The following is a 24,592-nucleotide window of genomic DNA, read 5'->3' as shown; positions in this document are numbered from 1 at the left end:
TTCCCTTAAACCACAACATTCCCTTAAATCAAAGCCTAATCCAGAGCAAGCCCTTGCCTCTTAATTCTGTGAAGGCTGAGAGAGGTGAGGAAGCTGCAGAAGAAAAGTTTGAAGCTAGCAGAAGTTGGTTCATGATGTTTAAGGAAAGAAGCCGTCTTCAGAATATAAAAGTACAAAGTGAAGAATTAAGTGCTGATCTAGAAGCTGCAGCAAGTTATCCAAGATCTTCAATGAAGGTAACCACACCACGCAATGAGTTTTCAATGTCAACAAAGCAGTTAAGATGCCATCTAAGACTTTCATAGCTGGAGAGGAAAAGTCAATGCCTGACTTCAAAGCTTCACAGGAAAGACTAACTCTCTAGTTAGGGGATAATACAGTTTGTGACTTTAAGGTAAAGCCAATCCTCATTCTGAAAATCCTAGGGCCCTTAAGAGTTATGCTACATTTACCCTGCCTGTGCTCTATAAGCGGAATGACAAAGCCTGGATGACAGCACATCGGCTTATAGCATGGTTTACTGAAGAAGCCCACTGTTGATACCACTGCTTAGAAAAAAATATTTCTTTCAAAATATTCCTGCTCATTGACAACGCATCTGGTAACCCAAGGGCTCTGATGGAGATGTACAAGGAGACGAATGTTGTTTTCATGCCTGCTAACACAATATCCATTCTTCAGCCCATGGGTGAAGGAGTAATTTTGACTTTCAAGACTTATTATTTAAGAAATACATTTTGTGGCTGGGCGCGGTGGCTCACGCCTGTAATCCCAGCACTTTGGGAGGCCGAGACGGGCAGATCACGAGGTCAGAAGATCGAGACCTTCCTGGATAACATGGTGAAACCCTGTCTCTACTAAAAGTACAAAAAAATTAGCCAGGCATAGTGGTGGGTGCCTGTAGTCCCAGCTACTCTGGAGGCTGAGGCAGGAGAATGGCGTGAACCCGGCAGGCAGAGCTTGCAGTGAGCCGAGATCACGCCACTTCACTCCAGTCTGGGCGACAGAGCGAGACTCCTTCTCAAAAAGAAAAAAAAAAAAAAAAAAAAGGAAGAAATACATTTTGTAAGGCTATAGCTGCATAGATAGTGCTTCCTCTGATGAACCTGGGCAAAATAAATTGAAAAACAACATTCTACATGCCATTAAAGGCATTTGTGATTCACGGAGGAGGTCAAAATCTCAACATTAACAGGAATTTGGAAGAGGTTGATTCCAAACACCACGGATGACTCTGAGGGGTTTAAGATGTAAGTGGAGGAAGTAACTGCAGATGTGGTAGAAATAGCAAGAGAACTAGAATTAGAAGTGAAGCCTGAAGATGTGGCTGAATTGCTGCACTCTCATGGTAAGCTTGAATAAGTGAGGAGTTGCTTCTTATGGGTGAATAAAGAAAATGTTTTTCTGAGATGAAATCTACTCCTGGTGAAAATGCTGCAAACATTGTTGAAATGACAAGGGAGATTTGAAATATTATATATATTTAGTTGATAAAGTAACAGCAGCATTTGAGAGGATTGACTCCAATTTCAAAAGACGTTCTGTGGGTAAAATGCTACTAAACAGCATCACATGCTACAGAGAAATCTTTCATGAAAGGAAAAGTCAATTAATGTGGCAAACTTCATTTTTGTCTTATTTTAGGAAATTACCACAGCCACCCCAACCTTCAACAACCACCACCCTGATCAGATAGCAGCCATCAATATGGAGGCAAGACCCTCCACAGCAAAAAGATTACAACTCACTGAAGGCTCAGATGATCATTAGCATTTTTTAGCAATAAAGTATTTTTTAATTAAAATGTATAAAATTGTTTTTGCATAATATAAATTGCACATTTTATAGGACATGGTATAATATAAACATAACTTTTATATACATTGGAAAAGCAAAAAAAAATTGGTGACTTGCTTTATTGCAGTGGTATGGAACTGAACCTGTAATATCTCCAAAGTATGCCTATATTCTGCATTAGGCAATCTCTAAGTAGTTTTTAATTCGAATTTGATAATTTGAGATAAACATAGCTATCCTGGTCCCTAACCCCAAGCACACTCTATTATCTTACACTGGGCTGCATCACACATTTACATTTCCACCCCATCTCTGCTAGGCACTGGAATTTTTCTGAATTTTGGCTTCAAGATAAAATTTTATTTTATTTTATTTTATTTGAGACAGAGTCTTGCTATGTCACCTAGGCTGGAGTGCAGCGGTGCAATCTCAGCTCACTGCAACCTCCTCCTGGGTTTAGGCAATTCTCCCACTTAGCCTCCCTGAGTAGCTGGGATTACAGGCATCCATCACCAAATCCGGCTATTTTTATTTTTATTTTTATTTTTTAATTTTTAGTAGAGATGAGGTTTTGCCATGTTGACCAGGCTGGTCTCAAACTCCTGACCTCAAGTGATCTGCCTGCCTTGGCCTCCCAAAATGCTGGGATTAGAGGTATGAGCCACCATGCCTGACCTGATTTAAAAATTTTAATTTTTGTAATAGTTTAGAACATTTCTGTTTTTTTATAATTTTTTAAACTAGATTTAAATAATGCTTGCAGAATTTAATAGCTTAGGTTTTAAGAGTCAGCCAAATGGGCATTTGAATATTAGCTCTGTTATGTAACATCTGTGAACCCTGGACGATTTACTTAGATATTCTCATCCTCAGTTCCCTTATGTACGATGTAGTAATAATCATTTTATACCTCACAGGGTTGTTTAAGGTTTGGTTTAAATAATACATAGCACTGAATAAATGTCTATCATTTATTATTTATATTATTATTACTTAAAATCTAACAAGATGTGCTATTTTTAAAATGGTTATCAGTTTGAAATATAAAAAGGATAAGGGTGGAATAATCAGTTAATTAATTTAAATCAAGTTGAAGAATCTCATATTTATTTCTTTAGAACTTTAAAATTATTATAAGTTTCTATAATGGCTTATTGTGTTAACAAAATAGTTGTTAGTACTAAACTAATTAGTGAATTTGGTATCTTCCAAAAAGTGGCTGAAAAGAAATCAGATATTTCATTAAATAGATATTTCATTAAATTTTTTATTTTCAACTAGCTGTATTTGCTGAAAATATTCCTAGCAAGAGATACATGAAGGTGGGTTTATGGTGGCAACCATGGATTTTTAGTCTTTCTTTTTTGTGTGTGTAATTCAACCACATTCCCACCTTCTGGGCTGAAAGTGTTTCATTTCTTTTTTTCCGTATCTCTATATGAAACTTTGTTTAAAAAAAGTATTAAGGGAAGCCTCTTGGACACTGTTTTACAAAATAGTTTCCAGATATTCCACTTACAGATTCACAAATTTGTTCTTGAATTTCAATATCTTTTATTGTTAGAATAATCTGGAAAGTCTACAAAATAAGATTTGCAAGTTTATTAACGTCATATCAAAAAGTATAATTCTATTTTTATCAAGTCAAGTAGATTGACAGAATATTTAAAGGTTAAAGGATGTAAGTGACAATTAATGCCATAAATATCACTTTAATCTCCATGACATTTTTACAGGCCTCAGATTTCTCTTATTATTTTTTTTCCTTTTCTTTTCTCCAAGGCAGTCACATTGGAGTATTTTCCATATGACCCATGAACATGAATCTATAGAAGGATTCAAACGTTATCAAAGGGATTCAACTGTGGAATTTTGAATGGGGTCCCATTTCCTGAAATAATAAAGGGGTATATTGCAAACTGCATTTGAAACTGCAGCACCATTTTGGTTGGCTTTCTTATTAATAGGTTTCTTATATATTAGAGAGTGAGGAAGCACTGGTCACTGGCAGTAAGAATACTTTCAGGTGATAGGAAGGGAGAGGTGAAATAAAGGGTAAAAGCTATTGTAGCTGAACCTAGCAAATCAAACTGTTTCTAGGACTCCAGTCTGTGTTTCACGCCATTTCCTCAATTTTACCTTTCCTACTCCTTTTTAAACTTGGTCACCCTCACTTCTTTATTCTCTCTCTTCCACTGAGACCCAATTATATACAGACTCAACGAGTTATAAAAGAAAGTATAAATAAGCAACAAAAGTAACATTTAATGAAATAGATGGTTTTACGTATCAGATTTTTTTTGATGAACTGGTTCTATGTGATTAAAAAAAATTTAAGTACCAAAAGCACAAGAATCCACAGGGACACAAAAATAACAGCAATAAACATAATCCCAGCTGGACTCAGTGGTTCCTGCCTATAATTCCAACACTTTGGGAGGCCAAGGGAGGAGGATCACTTGAGCTCAGGAGTTTAAGACCAGCCTGGGCAACATAGCAAGACTTTGTCTTTGTTAAAAAAAAAAAAATTAGCTGGGCATAGTGCCAACTGTCTGTAGTCCCTGCTACTTGGGAGGCTGAAGTGGGTGGATCACGTAAGCCCATGAGGTCAAGGCTGCAGTGAGCTGTGATGGGGCTACTGCACTTCAGCCTGGGCAACAGAGTGAGACCCTGTCTCAAAAGAAAAAAAAAAAAAACAATACTTCCCCAAAACCATCATAAAGGATTGCCCCTGCATCAGTAAACTCAGTATTACAGTGTGCTCAATTACTATTTCTCTTAGCTTCTTATTAAACAAAATATGAATAAATGTAAAGCAAATATAGAATGTATGGCTTAGAGGGGGAAAAAGCGTTCAGCTCTTCGCCCTTAGTTATTCTGGGCAGTTCAGCTGTGTGAGCTTGGAGAATTTCTGGAATTCTGTGTCCTGAAGTTGTCAATGCTTGTTGTCCTTCTCAAGAAGGATTACTGTTGGACTTGCTAGTAGCTTGTAAATGTGGAGATGGACGTTCATCTATCCTCTATAATGAAGTAATCAGGAAGCAAATTGTAGGTATGACTAGGAAGGCTGGCCTCTCCTGGAAGCTCCTGAAAGTAATCAGGTTGGGTGTTTTTGATATAAATACTAGTGTAATGAGTAATTCCAAAATGTTTGCTCAAGATCTGTAAGAGAAAGCTGTAAAGAAAAGTATTAGACATGCTTTCAGAGCCTTAGTTCTCAAGCGTGCCTGCACATTAGAACTGCTTGGGAAAAATCTCAAACAACTGTTGCCTGAGTCCCTCCCTGGAGATTCTGGCTTTATTGGTATGTGGTACAGTCTGGGAATTAGAATTTTTAAAGCACCTTGGGTAATTCCAATGTGCAGTCAAGATAGAGAACCATTAATCTTTTTTTTTTTTTTCAGACGGAGTCTTGCTCTGTCTCCAGCTGGGCTGGAGTGCAGTGGCGCGATCTCGGCTCACTGCAACCGCCTCCCGGGTTCGAGCAATTCCCCTGACTCAGCCTCCCAAGTAGCTGAGACTACAGGCACACACCACCATGCCCAGCTAATTTTTAGTAGAGACAGGGTTTCACCATGTTGGCCAGGATGCGACAGAGAACCATTGATCTATGGGAAAAGGCAGCTAACTGGGAAGAGGGTGCTAAGCCTTTGTGACCAGTGTAGTGCAACAACCAGTAGTATCTGACTCCCTTGGGGCTTGCTAGAAATGTAGAAGCTCAGATCTCACCTCAGACTTAGGAATAAAAATATGCATTTGAACAAGACCCTGAGTGTTCCTACATACATTAAATTTTAAGAAGCATGAAAGGCACCCAAGCCACAGGAGTACATGGACATTTAGATGAAGGTTGTAATTAAAGGTATCTTCCTAGCCCTAATTCTCTCCATTTAATGAAGCAGGGTTCAATCTTAACTTCATTTTACTAGTATGCCTCCCTAACGGAAAGAGATAGTTCTTTATCGCTATGTATTAAGTTGGATTTCAAATGGAAGTTGGACTTCTTCAACAATCTGATATAATTTTTTTGAGTAGGAAGAAAGCTTTTTCCATTCTAGTTCCCATAAATAATGGTTCTCAACTCTTGCTGCATATTTAGATCCACTCGGGGAGCTTTTAAAATATACTGGTCCCACATCAGGTTGATTGAATTGGAATTTCTGGGGGTGGAGCCCCAATATTGGTTAAGTTTTTTAACTCTTCAGTAGATTTTAGCGTGGAGCTAGTTTTGAGAACAATTATGGATGAACTCTGTTTATTGACTCCAATATATCACTGCCTCATTTAATCCAAATATAACGCAGTTAGTCATTTGGGCTTCCTCAAAGACTATTATAAATTATTTCAACTAATAATGTACCAACCTGTATTATAAGATCAATTAAATATTTAGTGTATTGTAAGTTGGTATTCATTTTAGTTTATCCCTATTTTGTAGGGAAGAGTTGATAATTTATATTAATAAAGAAAGTAATGTCAAGCATACAAAATAGTAATACCCCAATAATATGAATATTTTACTTTATGAAATAAAACATTTCATTTCATAGTGTTTTTTCCTTGTCGTATTTTTAGACAAGTATGAAATTAGCTTGTAATCTCTAAGTGCTTGACAGATGAATTGGTGCAGAGAGGTATCTTCAAGGTGTTCCTTGGCAGAAAGAAGCTAGCTGCTATTAAACATCCACAAAATATATGTAATCCAATACAATTTTCTGATTGAGAAGCCAAAATTGTATTTCAGGCGAAATAATATATGTAGATTGCATATCGGTCTTCCAACATGAGTTGAAAATGACAATGAAATCAGATAACTGAGTAGTTGAATATATAACTTAGTTGAAGAAAAACAGGCATGCGTCTTACATAAAATGAGCAGGTTTAACTAAATGACTGCATATAACTTAGTTGAAGAGAAACAGGCATCTGTCCTAAGTAAAAAGAGCAGGTTTAACTAAATCACTGCTAAATATATATATTTTTTTAATTCTACAAAGTGTAAGGCTGGGCACAGTGGCTCAAGCCTGTAATCCCAGCACTTTGGGAGGCCGAAGTGGGCGGATCACCTGAGGTCAGGAGTTCCAGACCAGCCTGATCAATATGGTGAAAACCTGTCTCTACTAAACATACAAAAATTAGCCGGGCATGGTGGCAGGCGCCTGTAGTCCCAGCTACTCAGGAGGCTGAGGCAGGAGAATCGCTTGAACCCGGGAGGCGGAGGTTGCAGTGAGCCGAGATCGTGCCACTGTACTCCAGCCTGGGTGACAGAGCAAGACTCTGTCTCAAAAAATAAAATAAAATAAAATTCTACAAAGTATAAAAAACTGAATAATATGCACTTAAAACCTCCTCTCAAATAAATAGTCTTTCTTTTCATGCTTAAAATAATAGCTTAAAGCATAAACTTCCACTGCAAATTGAATGAGTTATCCCCAAGTAAGTTACCTATTTAGTTCCTTAGGTTTTCCACATATCAAAAAACATTTGTTTATGTGGGAGTTGTAACAATTATTTGTGTAAGACATTATTAATGTATTTTTCATAATGGGATTTTTAAGTACAAAGATAAATATAAATATTATCAAAATCACACAGTTTTTGAGATTCCTATGTTCTACCTATGGGAAGGGCTCCATTCAGATTACTAGAATACTTTTAAAAATCTGACCTTCTATAATCAGAATAGGTCTTCGAATACTACTGATTAAAATGCTTAATTTATCTCACTAGGTAATATCAACATAAAATTCAAAAGACTTCAGGCTATAGAAGATCTTTTTTTAAAAAAACAAAACAAAACTGTCCTCTTTTCCATTAGGCTTAGAGTCTTATTTAAGTTAAATAAGAATCTTTAATCACCTATGAAAAAAGTCTGTAATAGTAAATTGTATCTGAATATAAGAGAATCATATATTTATTATAAAGTGCTTAATACATGATGTACCATTTGATTGAGAACAATCTCATTATGTGCACACTATAAACTTTTCTCATAAATCTGTCACTAAAATATTGCAATTTTATCATCTGCAAATTTTAGAATCAAATCATAGAGGAAAATAACAATGATTTTGGAAAGTGTTGGGAGAATGTAATTACCAGTTTAAATAGGTAGCTGTTTTTATCCACTGGGTGATTAGAGTTTGTTTTGTCCTTTTACAGTTTTTAAAGCAAGTAGGACTGTATCTGATTCCATTTACATTAAACCTGATGTTAAGAGTGCATAATCAAACATTTAGGAGACAAAATTATGAGCCATATGGAGGATAGAGGAAATTGCTCAGGGTAGGTACTGATTCCAGACTTTAATTGTAACTGCCTGTATGACCTTGGGTCAGATATTTCACTGTTGTGGGCAGATGCCCCATCTTTAAAATGTGGAGGTTTGACTACATGTACTCGAAGTCACCTTCAATTCTTAACTCTGTGACTTAAATTCTGGTTTAGTCATGATATAATATGGATAATAAACAGAATAATGGATTTCAATTTTGAATTTTGATTTCAAGAATACTTACAGGTAAGGCTGGTGGTCCTGGGGGTCCTGTATCTCCCTAAAATAGATTAAAGAAAAGCTACAATTACCACTAGTCCCTTTTTGCACATTATTTATAAATTTCTAGGTGGATAGAAGCAATATATAGAGATAAATCTTGAAGAATAGAAAAATAGAATTTCATCCTGATAAAAGTCTCTGCATAAAGAAAGTATATCATGTCCCTTTTAGCTTTCATGATATAAAAATCACCTTGTATACTCTATGCTTTTTGCAACAGCAGGACTTGTTTTGAAAGCTAAAATAATCTAATTTTCTATTCTTTTGTCTACTAATCCAAAATTAGAAATAATATATTTTCAAGTATGTTTACTTGCCAATGAAGCAGCTGGGAAGTGTCACGGCGATAGATAATTTGTCTGACAAAGTTAGTATGAAGATCAGCAGAAATAATAAGTGGATCTCCCCATTTCATGCTTCCCAGCTGCAAGAAGCAGTCCCATGGCCTCTTCTAAAGCTCTGCTGAATTGGCATTGCATTTGCCATCAACTGTAAGAGGCTTTGCCTATATTTATGTATTTCTGAACGCTAAAATTGCTTTGCTGATCTATGTGAATACAAATTTCCAGGTGGATATATCAACAAACTATTCAACATCTTTAAAAAATGGTTCATCTAAAAGTTCACTATTTTCCAATTTCTATGTCACCTTCATGTTTACTTTCCCAGGAACTTTGTTTATTTCTTAAGAACTCTCAAACATTAAAGACCACGCATCCTTTCCACGGTTCTTATTTAGCTGCACATTATGGAAGCCCTGTACTGTATAGCGTGGGGTACCAGGATGCTGTAGTCTCACATCGAGTATCTTTAGGACTTTCTCTTTTCTCAACCAATATAGCCACCTCAGAAGTTAAAACTTAGCATTGTGTATTCATTGTTTTTTGGAACAATTGAATTAAAATAGCCAACAGTTGCTAAGGGAACACTGAAGTGGCTTAAATCAGTCACTGGGGACTCATTTGCAGGATCACCTTTAACACAGAGATAAATATTGAAGATAGACAAGGATTTCTAAATGTGCTAAAAATGGAGAACAAAATGCATTGCAAAACACATATACATACAATTTTCATCAAACTGGGATCACCCAACTACTTTATTCAAAACAACCCTTGCTTTTTCCTATTTCTTAATTTCCTTTTCAAGATCATTGCCAACATGTCATTATGAAATAACTTATTTTATGAGAAAAAGTGGCAGAAAATGGAATAGTTAAATTAAGACTAAGATACAAAACTAGCTTCTTTCCAAAAGCCACTTGCCTCACCATTATGGCAGCAGCTCAGTGTTATTGGCAAAGTTTTCCAATACAGGTCACACTTGCTAATTTGATGATTGAATACCTCATGCTGTTAAGCAAGGGTGAGAAAAGAGAAATCTTATAAATACAAGCTAATGTCAACTAGCAATTGTGCGTTTAGTCTTTTCAAACTAATTAAATGAACAAAAAGGCTGTTCTTATTCAGATGCTATTAAGGTAACAGCCTTTGGTTAATTTTAGAATGCTTTTAGGAGATAAACAGTATCAATGAGAAGTCACTGCATAGGTTGTCAGAGTTTTCTTAAAGAAAGGTTGGGCTTGGCTGGGTAAACACAATACCTTTTCTCCTTTTGGGCCAGGTGGACCATGAGGACCCAAGTCACCTTTCAAACCCTGTAGAAAGAATATAACCAATACACAGTTCAGAGAAAGCTTTAATTTCTAACAAGTCATTAGTAACAAAATAAATCATAATTTACTGAACTTCCAAATCTCATTCTTCCTTTTGTAGTATAGAGAGAAATAGAGACAACTGGCACTAAAATGATAAGCAACATCTGTGCCGTGGTGGGCACAGATACATTAAATCAGCGCGAGTCCTCAATACTGCATATTTGTGCAACTTTGCTTCCTGCTAAAATTACATTAATTCACCATCTGGGAGAATATCATTTAGATCTATATGAGCTTTTAAGTATCCACTTTGGATTAAATTTGTGGATGTTGTAAATACCTCTGATTTAGCATTGATTTGGCCTTTGTTAAGCTTGCCAAAAAAATTCAAGAGTAAAATCAAAAACATTTTTATGTCTCTATCAAGAAATCTAATTGTGAGGGGAAAAGGAATGAAAGATGTATTCTTTTGCTATCATACAACTGGAGCTAAAATGTAATCTCTTGCCTGTTTTAAAGTATATTTTAGTTCTCTAATTCCTTTTTACTTGGATTTATAAAGATGTCAAATGAAACTATATATGACATATACAGAATATCAGATAAATATTTTCATAAGTCCTCTGGACTGTTGGATGTTTTAATGGGTATTTAGTTGATCTGACTAAGCAATGACAGCTTTTGAGACTTCCACAATAGATTGTACCAGAGGAGATCAGCTCTACAGCTGCATGAATTCACAGTGTACATAGAAAGTTAGATAGACACATCCTGACTACGTGGTAAATAGAAAAAAAAAAACTTCTTTTTTCCTTAGTTTAACACACTGGATGAAGGAAGAACAATAATAGAAGAAAGAAGTATTCTGAAGCCACACAATGCACAGTAAGTCTAAGTGTCTTACTGTTCCTAGCTGAAAGACCCAGCTATTACTGCCCTGACATTTCGTAGTGAATAAATAATGCCAAATGCCATCACCTGTACTCAACATAGACACCAGTGATGAAGTGAAAGAAACAAAAGAAAATTAGATACTTAAAATAATCCTGTTGGAGACAGTGTGTGAAAATTGTAGTATTATACTTTAAGAAAAACATTTTTAATGGATGAAAACAATACCTAATTGGCAAAAAAAACTTCTAGTTGCATAAATGCCTTCACGTATAAAACTCATAGTTATCATTTTTTCCATCATTACCTTGGAATATTTATAGAAAAAGGATGAGTGAAAAATTAAATGATATTTGAGATGTGATACAGTATTGTCTTATTATTTACAATATCCATTTCTTCCCAAATCAAGCAACGCATACTCTATTTATACATGTTTCCAGAGTAGAACTTGGAAACAGAATATTGTAAACACTTGAGGGAAGAAATTTGCCATTTCTGTGAATAGATTTATTATTAATTCGTTTGTTCTTTCACTTATTTATTCAATAAACATTGATTATATACCTTGTGTGAAGTTGCTTCTGGCCTTTAGACCTGTACTGGTAGCCACAGCCACATGTAGCTTTCGAACTCTTGAAATGTGACTACTCTGAATTGAGGTGTATTATGAATATAAAACACTGTTAGATTTACAATATTTAGTATAAGAAAAAAATGTAAAATATCTCACTAATAATTTTTAAATTATTATATGCTTAAATGATAACAGTTGGATATATTGCATTAAATAAAACATATTATTAAAAGTATTTTCTCCTGTTCCCTTTTATTTTTCTTAATTTGGCTACTAGAAAAAAATAATATATTTGCCTTCATCTTGAATTTGTAGCTCTTATTATATTTCTATTGATTAGTACGACTTTAGAGATACAGAAAAGAACAAGAAATTAATGAAGATTCTCTCCATCACCAAACTTTAGTCATGGTTCTCTGAGCCCTCTTCTCAGCTAGGCCTGGACCATGGCCCCCATCCTGTCTTTGGTCTTCCCAGCTCAGTTATAGCAAGAATCTTGCTAAGTATGTTTAGAGAGAATCTCTCACCCTTAAAATCTCTTCTCCATTCCTTACTTTTGAGAAGATCAAGTTCTTCATCCTCTAACTTGATGTCTAAGTCTTTGGCCTGTCTTCAGCAAGAATCTTCTTAGATCAGTTTGGTAAGAATCACCCTACCCTTGATGTCTCCTCTTAGTAATTTTCTATCCAGTGACATCCCTCCCTCTACTCATTGGCTATAAATCCCCACCTGTCCTTGTTGTAGTTAGAGTTGAACCTGATCTGTCTCCCTTATTGCAATTCCCCTATTGCAATAGTCTGGAATAAAATGTCTTCCTTATCGCTTTTTAAAAAGAAGTGTCAACGATTTTTTTCTTTAACTAGGTGAAGGTTTCCGTCCTCAAGGAACTCATGTAATAAGAGGTGAGTGGCTGACAATAAACAGGTCAACAGGCTGAATGTGATAAAAGTGAAAGAGGAGAGAGTTGCTACTTCAAGTGGGGTGTCAGAAATGGTCCTTGTGTGGTGGTGACATTTGTTGTTTCAGAAGGATCCTAGCAAAGATATGGAATCATTCTGTGTCCCTCAACAGATGAATGGATAAAGAAAAGGTGCTATATATACACAACGGAGTACTATTAAGCCATAAGAAAACAAAATCCTGTCATTTGCAGCAACATGGATGGAACTGAAAGTCATTAGATTAAGTGAAGTAAGCCAGGCACAAAAAGACAAATATTCCATGTTCTTTCTTACATGTGGGAGCAAAAAAAAATTGAACACATGGAGGTAGAAAGTGTAAAAATAGATAACAAAGACTGGAAAGGGTGAGTGAGGGGGCGAGGGAGGATGAAAAGCAGTGGATAAAAAGATACAAGCATACAGTAAGGTAGAAGGAATAAATTCAATGTTTGATAGCAGAGTAGGATGAGCATACTTTTAAAAAATGTATTGCACTTGGAAAATGGACAACCTAAACACCCTGACTTGATCCCTATGTATTATACACGTGTAAAAGAATTCTCATGTACCTCATGAATTTGCTCAAATAAAAAAAAAAAGGATCCAGCCACGCAATGATCTGTGTGGGGGCAGAGGGAAAAAGAAGCACAGAGGTCACCAAGATAAAAGGAGTGTCATGAGCACACAGGTAAGGAGTAGGGGATTAAGTCAAGGTTTGCCAGGGGTCATGGTACATAAGTAATTGCAGGCCATGATGAGGAAGATGGGTTTTGTTCTACATGCAATGGGAAGCCACTTAAGTGTTTAAAGCAGGAAAATGACATGATGTGAATATGTTTACAAAAATCCCCACAAACCACTTTGGCAGCAACGTGGAACACAAATTATGGGCAGCAAGAGTGGGAGCACAAAAGGGGCTATGACAGCTTTTCCAGGAAAGAGAGCAGGATGGCTGGGACAGGCTTGTGCCAGTGGAGATGATGAGAAGTGGTCAGAGTTGGCACATGCTGGAAGCAAGACTGGCAGATATGCCAGAAGTGGAGAAGAAGAAGGAAAGTCTCCAGGCTGAGCTGCATTTGACTTAAGTAACTGGCTAGGAAGTTATGCCATTCACTGAGCAGAGAAATTTATTAAAAAAAGGTTTTCTTTTTTTGCTTGTGTAAAACTATGCAGAGAAAAGACAAACATGAAAAAAGAAATGACTGATAAAAACCTTGAGTATCCATTTACTCAACAAATATTATTGAGCATCTGCAAACATGTAAGACTAAATTATATACTCCTTATAAATGTGTAAGTGTGAAACATAATTTTTAAGAACGGAAGGAAACATTAGGTACAACATTTAGAAAAATGGTTAACTCTGGAGTGGAGGACAGTATATAGTGAACCACACAGGGAGATTCCAAGTGGAGGATGATGTCTTAGTTCTCACATTGAGTTCTGGGTACACTGGGGTCCTCATTATAACTATGATTTATAACCATCATATATGTTATATATATTATTTTGTAGGTATAAAATAATACATTAAAAGTTTTAAAGATTAATTCCAACAAATTAATCCCAGTTGTAATTTCTAGGGAAGCAATGTATTGGCAGTTGAATCAGGTAACTCTCCCTGGTTCAGTCAACTATGGGCAGGGAGGAGGGGAAGGGATGATGTAGCCAATTACAAGCTGATGTGAATATTGGGTATTATCATTGAAGTATATAGCAGGTATGACAAAAGCATTTCCCACAGATGCCTAATTCTACTGGAGGTGTCCAAGACTTCACAGATGTGGATTTCAGCAGAGTCAGAAGACGAATGGCCTTTTATGTATAATCATGGGTAAGTTGGGTAAGCTTTCCTATAAAATAGGTATAATAAGTAATAGTTTTCTTGAAGGGTTGTTCTGAGAATCATATGTTGTAGAGACATTTAGCATATGGTAGGCACTTAATAAATGTTGTTTTTACTTTTCAAGTTCAAGTTTAAGGGATAACTGATAGTTCTTTCTTGTTCAGCTTTATACCAGTTTGATGGATATGTAACAACTGTGCTTTAACTCACATAGGATAAAATGCAATTGAGAAGTACTGCATTTGTCAAGCTTCTACTTTTATGACCATTAAAGTAGGCCCATGTAACTCACGTCTTCCTGTGACAAAGTACAATGTTGTTAAGGCCATGGCATTGTAATAGCCTCTGAGAAACACATCAGTAATGCTTTTCTCAAAGGCGGTTTTTCTCCTTGTGTCACACTGGTGCTCCTATCAATGGTTATTGAGTGCTAGGGAGAAAGGACACAGCACTCACCATAGGCATAAAGAGCCAAATGGAATAGACTCTGAATTAAATATTGAGTGAGATCGGTATCTGTTACGAAGGTTTTCAATCAAATTCATGTACATAAAGATTCCCAAAAGCACAGTAGTTGATTCTACATGTAATGTGGAGGCAGAAACTGTTATCTAAAGGCAAGACAAAAGCTGAAGAGCAGTATTCTAACTAGAATTATAAAAGCGGGTAGACTATAAAATCAATTTTTGTTGGAGTACCTAGTACTACTCATGGGATATCACATCTTTAAAATTCAGAAGATAATATAAAAATATTATTTGTTAAAAATTTTTAACCCATCAATTAATTCTTTTCACAAGCTTTCAATGACTTAATGTTATTCCCTAGCAATGTCAACAGCTGTTGCCAGCCGTTATCTCTGGTTTTGTGATTTCAATATTTTTATATTCTCTAGTACAGATTGCACTGGTATAAGGAGATTAACATGATTATTTTAGAAACATCAGATGCTGTAATTCTAATAAGGGATACTTAAAAGACCATAATATAGATTCAGAAAAAGAGACAACTCAACAATTAAGTCTACTTTTCTAAGATTGTATAACCCCACAGAAACAAATAAATAAAAAGATGTACCTATTAGAGCTAAATGTGTTTTATTTAACTTGGTTTCTAATAATAGTGAATGTTTATATAGTTCTTGCCCTATGTTGGACACTGTTCTAAAGGCTTTCTGTATGATAGTCCCTTTAATCTTCACAAAAAAATCCATGAGGTAATTTTGGGGTACAGAGAGTGATAACCCCAAAGTGTGGTGCTTTGGCATGCTGAGTACTTTTGAATTAAAAGGAATTGAAAAGCCTTAGAAGCTGCCTCAGATCCAAGAACTTTCTAACCTTCTCTTGTTTTTCCTCCAACCCCTCCTCAAGTACAGGGAGGAGCTCTCTCTGGAAGTTTCTTTATCAGACTGAGAAATCTTCTTCCAAAAAAAGCAATTGTCTTAAAACCCCCTTCCTAGGAATCTAACAGAATAACCAGGAAAATTAATCTCTGGAGAAGAGAATAAACTAAAAGTTGTCACGATGCCCAGACAGACTCTTGGTCTATTCTTCTGAGGGCAGCTCTGAGAGATTATCTGGGAGTCTTTATCTGCAAAACAAGACAACTTTTGTTCACAGTGCAGGTCCAGCCCTCACCTTTCTGTAACTTGTCCACAAGCTATTGTTAGCTCTTGGTCCCATTCAATTCAAAAAAGAGTTTACTACCTCTCAAAATTGCCTACATTTCCCCATCTCCTTCTTTCCTATAAAGAGGGTTCTATTTAAGCTTCAACCATCTGGCCTTTCTTTGAGTCTCGTATTTTTTATGGCTCCCACTGTATGCACGTTAATATATTTGTATGCCTTTTCTCCTGTTAATCTGTCCATTGTCAGTTCATTTCAGCTGACTGAACCCCTCAGAGGGGAAGGGAAAATTATCTTTTCCCCTACAGTAAGTACTATTGAAATTATCATTCCGTGGTGCAAATAAGGAAACTGAGGCACAGAGAGGATATTGAAATTATCATTCCATGGTGCAAATAAAGAAACTGAGGCACAGAGAGGCTAAGTAATTTACCAAGTAGTACGTCAGCTAGTTAGTGGCAGAGCTGGGATGTGAACCCAGATAGTCTGGCTTTAAAGATCACAATTACAACTTTATATTATTCTCTCTCAAGTCTATTCTAAGATACCTTTGTTAAATATATCTTGTATTAGGCCACAATCAAAATTATTTAATTATACACTAGATTGTGTGTAAAGACAAGGTCATATATTTTCAAGGTTAAATTTTCTAGCAATTCAAATTTTTGAAAATTTTAATATATGTTTTGTATGCATTATTTAAACTAGAATGGACATATGAGCATGCATTTGTTTAGTAATACCACAGACATCAAACAAAAGTTTAGGCATGCACACACATACAAACACACACACACACACAGTTAAGATACACTTAGAAAAATATCAGCACATTTTTTCTTGTCCCAATGACTAGGGGCTGCTACTGGCATTTAGATTAGGTTGGTGAGCTTTAAGGATGCTAAACATTCTGCTCTTGCAAGACAGTCTGACTTGAAAAAGAATTGTCTTGCCAAAATGCCAAGAGTGCCACATTGAGAATGACTGAATTGCTACATACTACCCTTTAAATTAAAGTTTACACTTTCCAAAGTGAGCTGGCCCATTTTATGAGAAAGCTGGCACAAAATAAGTTATTATAAGATACATTGACACTAAGATACATATATAATACACAGCAATAAAGACTATTAAAAAGGCTGTGGAATTCATTTAGTAGAAATATTAAAGCATTCCAATATACTCTGACTTAGAAAGTAGCTGGAGTCACCTGGCTCACTGAGTTTATTTACCATACATTCTAAGACAATATTTCTGAAGTTATGATTTCCATCATTGGCTTGACTTTAATTCAAATCAAAATAGCCATTATAATACCTTTCAATTCCTAAGAATGTATACCTGGGCTTATTGAAAGTCAGAGTGAACTGTCATAAACGCTGAATTACTTTAGTGTGCAGACTCAGTTTTTTTAGCACTGAAAAATAAGCAATGATGTATGGCAGGATTTACTGGGAAAATCAGACTTTTCAGCCAAATATTTAGAGTTAAAGGCCAATTTTAGTATTTTAAAAAAGAAAGTTGCTTAATTTCTGAAGCCTTTAATTTCTTGCTTCTGAAAATACGAATACTATCATTCCCCACTCTACTAGCCAATTAAGCTGGGTGAGGGTCAAATTTCAAATTCCTTGTGAAAATAGTTTATGAACTATAACACAATATTAACACTCCCCCCATCTCCAACAGTGTAATAACCAAGCAGCTGATTCTTTACTACTAGTGATAGTAGAGGGGAAAGAGGAGAACTCTTACTACTTTTTGTTATTTCTCCTTAGTCATAACTCCTGAATATCTTTGGCAAAATTAAGGGGAAAAAATAACATCATCTACTTATTAACTAAGTAACCAAGTGAGAAAAGTTAATGTGCTTTGTCATGCTTTATGGTTGTACTTAATGAGCTACATCAGACAATAACAGTGCTAAAGGAATGACCTCCTGTTATTGGGGCATGTGAACGACTCTTCCAAGATTCCTCAAAGGGATAGACATTCACACTGCTCACTAGGCCTTTGGGATCTCTCAGTAAGTTAGTGTTACTCAGATTTGGAACTCACACAGTGGCTGACAGAGAGTTTGGGAATATAGTAGGCCCTCAAATATATGCATGTATCAGTTGATTAATTAAAAAGCCCAAAAACCTTACTTTCAGACAATGTAAGAAAAATTTTCAAATCTTGAAATTAATGTGAATATATTTCAGGTTCCAACCTCTCAAATATCTTTCCAGTTTTATTCAAATATTTCAAAAACTCCTCTTTCTATTTCAATTCCAATATTACTTTTATGCACTTGTAATACACTCTGTTTTGCTCCTCTATCTCAGAGAGCCCACATACTTGTAGTTTGGTTATTTTTTGGAACACTGTAATTAATCTGTTTCAACACTCCTACATTTCTCACAAGTTAGTATCCTTCTCACACAGAACGGTCAACATGTTGGGCTATTTTTGAGTTTTCAACTCCAATCAAGTGCCAAATCATATGTATTTTACCTCTTTAGCATCATTCTCTGTATCTTCCCTTCCACATCTGTTATTCTAGCTTAGACTCTAATTACTTATATTTTACTCTGTCATAATATTAATAACTGCTCAGTTTTTCAAACTAACATTCAGCAAATAGTTATTTGGAACTTACCCCAAACATGTGCTAAGTACTAGGATTCCAACACATGGTCTTTGCTTTCACGGAGAGTGTAATAGAAAGAACAGAAAACACAGGCAAAGGCCCAAATTCTATCCATTTCAGAATCCACTGTAAAAGGAATTTTCATTTAAACAAAGTGTGGGCCACATCTCCCCTTTGTCCTGAGGAGGAAGGACAAGCATCCTCACATCCAGGACTTCCTATGCTCTGGCTTCATCTCTTCCTGTTTTGTTTTTCTCACTGTGCCTTACATGTAGCAGGCACTCAATGAACCTGAATGAATGCTTCAGGCCTCATTAGGCTTTTCAAGTTTATAATCTTAATAACTCTTTGCATAAAATCATAGCACATAATAGCGATAGGGGCTTTAGAATCTATCCCAAGTCTGCCGGGCACGGTGGCTCACGCCTGTAATCCCAGCACTTTGGGAGGCCGACGCGGGCGGATCACGAGGTCAGGAGATCGAGACCATCCTGGCTAACACGGTGAAACCCCGTCTCTACTAAAAATACAAAAAATTAGCCAGGCCTAGTGGTGGGCACCTGTAGTCCCAGCTACTTGGGAGGCTGAGGCAGGAGAATGGCGTGAACCCAGGAGGCGGAGGTTGCAGTGAGCCGAGATCATGCCACTGCCACTGCACTCCAGCCTGGGGGAAAGAGCAAGACGCCGTCTCAAAAAAAAAAAAAAAAGAATCTATCCCAAGTCCATCACTTTACAGACTCTGAGAAGTGATCTGCTCTTCTGTGACAGAACTGGAAGACAAACTGGACCCTGGCTTTCTACTCCAGAACTCATCCCACTTCACCACGTGCCTCCAATGACAGGAGTAAGAGGTGAGTCAGTTACTCTATTTAAACATGTGTGACATTCAGTGTCCTGATGTATTACAGGTGGTAAAGAAGATGCAGAGACTCCCATAGCTACAAGCCACTGGGGCTAGTGCCTGTTCTCTGGTGTAGAAAAATCACTTCAAAGGGAGAGAAATAAGAATGACGGTGAAACAACTATTATTTTAGTTAACATACATGGAAACATTAACTACTATTACTACTACTTCTTTTTTGGGAGACTCCACACACACACACCCACACACCCACACACACACACACACACACACACGACTTTCCCAACAGGCCGGAAAGATTGGTCTTCAGCCTCTCTTCCGCTGTAATGATCTCCTGCATACAAAATGGGTTTCTGAACACATCTAGGGCATTAGGGAGCTAGATATAGTCTCACAGTTTTTCCTTATTCTTTTATAAGTCATGTGGCCCTTCAGGTCCTTTCCAAAACATATTTATGTAAGTGAGAAAAGGAAGCCGAGGGAAAAACTAATTCTCATTTTGGACACTTCCCCTACCAGTAAAGATAACATATCTATAGTAAATGGTGAGTAAATGTAAATAAAATGACATTTCAGAGTGAAACCCACATTTGGGCCATCCTTCAAATTTTATCCTAAAATCTGGAGTGCAATTCTGGGAGGATAACCATCCTGAGGGGAAGGGGAGAAGATGACTGGGGTCCAAGGATATCACAGGCAATGTTATCCCTGAGGCTGTGGAACTGGTGCCATGGAGGGGAGCAATACGGAGTTAGTTTCCCTTCACTTCGCCCTTTCTTCCCATCACTGAAAGCCTACCAATACAGACGCCATCTATAGACTAGATGGAGATTTGGACTGAGATGAAAAGTGAACCACTGATAAGAGCACAAGCCATGGCAGAAGATATGTAAGACGAAAAAAGACAGAAAAAAAGGACTAGAAAATTTGCAAGCAAGAAACATCAAGGAGAAAGGCCTGTTAAGGCTAAGCACAGGTAGAAAATACATAAAGCCAATGAAATGAAACTAAAAACACTGGGCCTCTACTGAGCCATGTGAAAGAACACCATGATTCTTAATTTTGTTGGATCATGGCTGGCTGGCTCTGCCAAAAATAGGCAAATCTTAATAGCATTAAATAGCATATCTTAGTGGTAAAATGTAAACAGAGTATCAGAAAAAAGAGTTAGGCTTACATTTTCTCCATTAAGGCCAGCCAGACCTGGGTCTCCTTTTTCTCCTTGTTCACCCTAAAAAGAAACAATTTATACAATGAAAAATCTTATATCTGAAAACCTTTGCTAGCAAAAAATAAAGTTATGTTGGTTGGGTATTTATAACAATATGATTACTTTGCTAAACCCTTGAAAGGCACGTTTATTAAAAAACAATCCTGAGTCGTAAAACCAAACAGAAGTTTAAAAGTTCGAAGAAAAGCTGCAGCCGGGTGCAGTGGTTCACACCTGTAATCCTAGCACTTTGGGAGGCCGAGGCCGGTGGATCAATTGAGGTCAGGATTTCGAGACCAGCCTGACCAACACGGTGAAACCTGTCTCTACTAAAAATACAAAAAAAATTAGCCAGGCATGGTGGCACGCGCCTGTAGTCCCAGCTACTCAGGAGGCTGAGGCAGAAGAATTGCTTGAACCTGGGAGGCGGAGGTTGCAGTGAGCCAAGATCATGCCATTGCACTCCAGCCTGGGTAAGAGAGCAAAACTCCATCTCAAAAAAAAAAAAAAAAAAAAAAATCTGCATAAAAATGATTAAACCATAAAAATGGAACAAGAATATTTTCTTCTATAAGCAACAAAGAACTTTCTGGAAGGTGATTTGGATTGACAATATATACCAAGGATCTCATATCCGTTCATTTCATTTGGGCCAGTGATTTCACTTCTAAAAATGTATACTAATGAAATAATCAGAGATAAAATAATCAGAAATGAAAAAATCAGAGATGAAAAATTTTAGGCACTAATATGTAGCGCGTAATGCTATTTATAGTAGTAAAAAAAGAGAAGCATCCTAACTGTCCAATAATAGGAAATTGGTTAATGATATAGAGACAACGAATGGATTATGACGTAGCCATTAAAATCACATTTGTGAATTTTATTTTATACTAGAGAAAAATGTTCATGATATAAAAAGCAAGATACAGTTAATAAATAGACAAACCCAGTGGATAAATGTTAACCAATATATATTTCTATTAAAGTTACAACTGTTCAAAATGGTCACTAATACCACTGTGGATGATACACACCCATAGTGACATATAATTTTGTTTTCTTGCCACCTGAAAAGTGTATACTTCTATTGGCCCACCCTGCATATAGTATAATTCAATTTTTGAAAATGCCTTTCTACATATCCAGCTGTCTACCTACCTACCTGCACACCATCTACCCACAGGTCTTAGAAACAACACTGTGAGAAAACAAATCAAAGTAATAAAAATGGTTAATCTATGCATTGTGATTTCAGATGATTTTTTTCCTTCACTTTACTTCTGTTTTTAAAATTTTTTTTCTAGTGATAAATACGTATTAGCTGTACAATCAGTAAGGTGTTTAAAAATAAAAGAATATGTATAGAAAGTACTCAACCAAGTGTATCCCTCTGCATATGTCTGTGTGTGTCTGTGAAGTTAGTAGTAGTAATCTTTGCCTTATTCTCTTCTTTATATTTTCTGTTTTTCTTCCTTTATTTTTCCTACAATGAACATTATCATTTTTATTTGCAAAAAAGTAAAGAAAAGCAAGCACCTGATATTAATAGATAATACATTACAGAAATACCTTTGCACACTCTCAATTGTCTAAGGATATGTATTATTACTGTATGGAAAGCATAGGAAATGAAGTAAAAAATAACGTAATCACTGGGACATAAGAAACGCATACAATATACAAAACAAACAAAACTGCATACAAACACAACCAGTAAAAATAGGTTTAAGTTAAAATAAAGCTGAGGATTTTAAGCTAAAAATGGAAGGGTAAGGAATTACTCTATAGAATTGTGCTGTCCGATACAGCAGCCACTAGCCACATGTGGCTACTAAAATTAAAACTAAATTAAATTAAATGTAAAATTCAGTTCCTCAGTTGCCCTAGCTACATTTCAAGTGCTCAACCATGCCTACTATATTGGACTGTGCAGATCAGAACATTTCCATCATCACGGTAAATTCCATCCATTGGACATTGCTGTTGTAGAGGATGTCAAATATGACAGTAAGCAAAATAAGAATTAAAAGGCTCACAAATACACAGAAGAAAATATCTTTCTAATAAGGGGATCAGAAACAATAAAGTGTTAATACCAATACAAAATATGTTCAGGATAAGTTATTAGAGTGAATAGAAATTTTTGACACAGAAGACACATATAATTCCATGGATATCAATATTAACTCCCAGAATGTAACTAAAAATGGATATAGTCTTTATGCAAAAGTAATGATTCTCATAGATGGTAAGAATAAGCAACTCTACATATTAAAGAGATGTGTGCGTACAAGGAAATCTGCAAGCTTGACAGTGGTAATAAAAGCTAAATAAAAATAATATAGAGAACAGAGTTAATATTCTGATGAAATTTATGCTGCATAGCAAGAGAATAACAGATGTGGCAGAAGACTAAAGAAGAAACATACTGCTTAAAATTGATTCCTAGCAAAACTCCGCAATGGATTTTAAAAAGCATACTTTTTAACATATAAAAATAAGTTACTGTAATGAAATAAGGTTCATTAAAAATTTATTTGATTTATTGTTGTCATTTTTATAAAACGTTCATTCAATATTTATTATGTGCTCAAACCAGGGATATCCAACAATTCAATGTATCTGGATTTCCATAAAGTAGGAGTCAATGTCTCTTAAAATGCCCTTCAGGGTAAAGAATAGAATATAGGTAAAGAATAAAAATATAGGCTGGAAAATATTACTATTGGTATGTAACTGGCAGAAAAATGGTATTCAATGAATATCTATCTTCTATACATTTATCTATTGACCTATCAACTATGCATCCATCCATCTATCATCTCTTAAGGTCCCTTAATCTCAGTACAATTGACAATTCTTTGTTGTGGGGGCAGTCCTGTACATTGTAGGATAGTTAGTATCATCCTTGCTCTCTGCTCACTAAAGGCCAGTAGCCAGCCTCTCTCCTAGTCCTGGAAAATAAAAAATGTCTGCAGACATTGCCAAATGTTCCTAGAGGGCAAAATCACCTCTGATTGAGAACCACTGATATATAGCATGAATATATATGTAACAGATTTATGATATAAAATCCTACAACATATCAAAGCAATATGCTGTAATAAACAACTTGAAATTTATTAGGAACAAATGTGCAATCCTGCATTTAAGTTAATTCTGGATGGATTAGAAAACCAACTTAAAAATAAAAATATTAAAGGACCAGAAGAAAATATAGGTGAACTTAGATAAAAGCTCATGGTGAGTAAGGCATCTCTAAGCATGAAACCAAAAAAAGAAATTCATAAGAGAAAAATATATATATCTGACAAAATATTATGAACCTGTAAGGCAAAAATACTATCAACTGAATTAAAAGACAAATAACAAATTGGGGGAAAATATCATGTAGTGGTTTAATAGTTAACATCAATATGCAAAGATATTTTGTGTTGCATTGCAATATATGCATAAGAAATATAATAATAGTCCAATTGGTAGTTGAGCAAAGAACACATCAGGCAATTTACCACAAGAAATTCTAGATGGCAATTAATAATATTTTAACTAGTATTAAATAATCAGACTATATACTGGGACTAGAAGAACTCTAAAGCTTTCCCATATAAAATTCTATCACTCTTGAAAGAAAAGCAATAGGAGTTCTATATCTGGAAGGAAATATGTATTGCTATCTATGTATTCACAAGTGTTGCATATTTAATAAATTCCAAACAATAGAAAATTGACAATAGTAACCAGCTGTTCCTTTTTTCTCCACTGAGAAGAAAATAAGCAAAAACAAAACTGCAGCATTAAAGATTTAAGCTAGAATTAGAGAAAACTTATTGACATCAGAGGTTGTAGAGAGTAGAATGCATTTAGATTGTTTCTTGTGTTTGAATAAGTTGAAAAGCAGAAAAGATTTGAAAACAAAACCAACAATACATCTGTGGTGATTTCTTTACAAATAAAATAAATCATTCTAGTCTAATAAAAACTTCAACGAAATCCTA

General features: G+C 35.7%; 1 protein-coding gene across 1 annotated transcript in view; it reads right to left on the bottom strand.

The window, feature by feature from the left end:
* Positions 1-24,592, bottom strand: part of COL19A1 (collagen type XIX alpha 1 chain) — a 342,117-nt gene that overhangs the window by 171,294 nt on the left and 146,231 nt on the right. Inside the window, exons 13-15 of the mRNA XM_055113849.2 lie at positions 20,559-20,612; positions 9,957-10,010; positions 8,316-8,351 (exon numbers count right to left, since the gene is read on the bottom strand). Coding sequence (XP_054969824.1) covers positions 8,316-8,351; positions 9,957-10,010; positions 20,559-20,612 — 144 coding nt within the window. The remainder of the gene's footprint in view (positions 1-8,315; positions 8,352-9,956; positions 10,011-20,558; positions 20,613-24,592) is intronic.

Source organism: Pan paniscus, chromosome 5 (genome assembly GCF_029289425.2).
Source record: "Pan paniscus chromosome 5, NHGRI_mPanPan1-v2.0_pri, whole genome shotgun sequence".
Classification (NCBI taxonomy): Eukaryota; Metazoa; Chordata; class Mammalia; order Primates; family Hominidae; genus Pan; species Pan paniscus.
Note: the sequence above shows the minus strand (reverse complement) of the source record. Positions and strands in the feature narration are given on the sequence as shown.